Genomic DNA, 1,463 nt, shown 5'->3' on the forward strand with positions numbered 1-1,463 from the left:
GCTGTGTCCAGCTGAAGAAGAACAGGTGTGCTGTTAATACGCGCTGAAACGTATTTCCTTCTGTTTACGTGTGGTCTTTGATGAGCGGCCAGATCAATGCGAGCCTTAGGAATCATGGAATGGGAAATTCTGGTTCGAAAATGCCACTTGGATGCTTGCCTTTGCGAACAAACAAGCTCCGAGCCACCTGGATGTATCTTATCCTCTCGAGTTCAAGGCTCACACACGGTGCAAAACGCTTAGCACATGTTCGGCATCCCTGCGCGCAAATGCGTGTTAATTGTGGTTGGACTGGATTAATTGATCATTGACCTCTAATAGACCGCTAAATACGAAAGAAAAACGTGGGCGAGTGGCATAGCATAGCCCACGAATAATGCGCAAGACGTCATTTTGATTGGTTGGTTCCGTACAAAACGGGAAGCGCGCATATAAATTGCGTGTGCCCACAAAGCAAGTGAACAACGAGTTAAGTGTTCAAAGTGCTTAAGTTAAGGGAAGATGGATTGTCAAGGCGAGCGAGAATGTATTCTGAAGCGATTCGGATGATATATTCCAGGATAGCTCCGGGAATTCTGCTTGTGATATGTACAATTTGACGTCAATAAGGCGCATGCGTAGACTCAACATTACCAAACTTATTCACGTGTCCTAAAGAGCACTCAGTCGACCTTTACTCACGCGAACTTTTTCGCGGATTAACGGATTGATACACAGGATCGAGGCTTTTGCCCAAGTTCCCGGGTCGGTTTTGTTCTCGTCGGTCAGTGGCTGTCGTTCACCTGAAAGGCACAAGTGAAAAAAGGGTGTAGCACTGCTCTTTATGTTCTCGGCGCGGAGCAGTATGCTTGCCAGCGCGAGGATTCGCATAAATAAATGTCTAATAGTGCTTTAAACTGGGTTCTGGAAGGAGCGTGAACAACTGCTGGAGGAAAGTCATTGCACGCAGCTACTAGCCGAAATGAGAAAAAAATTTGTCTAATGAATGTGTGCTCTGAGCTTGAAAATTTCCTTACTATGTCCCCGCCGGGTGTTTGCTGGGTCAACGGTAAAAAACATGTTTGCCAAGCTTTGTTCAAACAGGGCGTAAGTAAGAATAAGGTCCCCCCGGAGGCTGCGGTACTCCAGGGGAAAGAGATCAAGCATGCTGCGGTACGGGGAAAGAGATCAAGCATCGCGAGACGCGTTTCGTAGTCCACGGATTTGAGGCCGACAACCATTCTCGTAGCGGCCTGCCTGCTGCGCTCAATGAGGGTGACGTCTTTCGTGCGTCCTGAGTAGACAACTTGGTTGGCGTACTCCAGGAGCGGTCTGACGTAGGCCCCATAGAGTATTTGGAAGTCCATGAGAGTAATACGGGAGAAGGTGCGTCGGATGATCCGTAAAATGGCGAATGCTTTTTGGACCAATTTCTCATGGTGCAGTGAGAAGGACAAGTTTGAGGAGACCCAGATGCCCAAATC

The 1,463-nt window shown here is 48.1% G+C and overlaps 1 protein-coding gene across 1 annotated transcript in view; it reads right to left on the reverse strand.

The window, feature by feature from the left end:
* Positions 1 to 880: 880 nt before the first annotated feature.
* T265_13852 (hypothetical protein) overlaps positions 881 to 1,463 on the reverse strand; it is a gene marked incomplete at both ends in the record, with an annotated part of 7,873 nt that continues 7,290 nt past the window's right edge. Inside the window, 2 exon segments of the mRNA XM_009170865.1 lie at positions 881 to 949; positions 954 to 1,412. Coding sequence (XP_009169129.1) covers positions 881 to 949; positions 954 to 1,412 — 528 coding nt within the window.

The sequence above is a fragment of the Opisthorchis viverrini genome (genome assembly GCF_000715545.1).
Source record: "Opisthorchis viverrini unplaced genomic scaffold opera_v5_106, whole genome shotgun sequence".
In the NCBI taxonomy this organism is placed as follows: Eukaryota; Metazoa; Platyhelminthes; class Trematoda; order Opisthorchiida; family Opisthorchiidae; genus Opisthorchis; species Opisthorchis viverrini.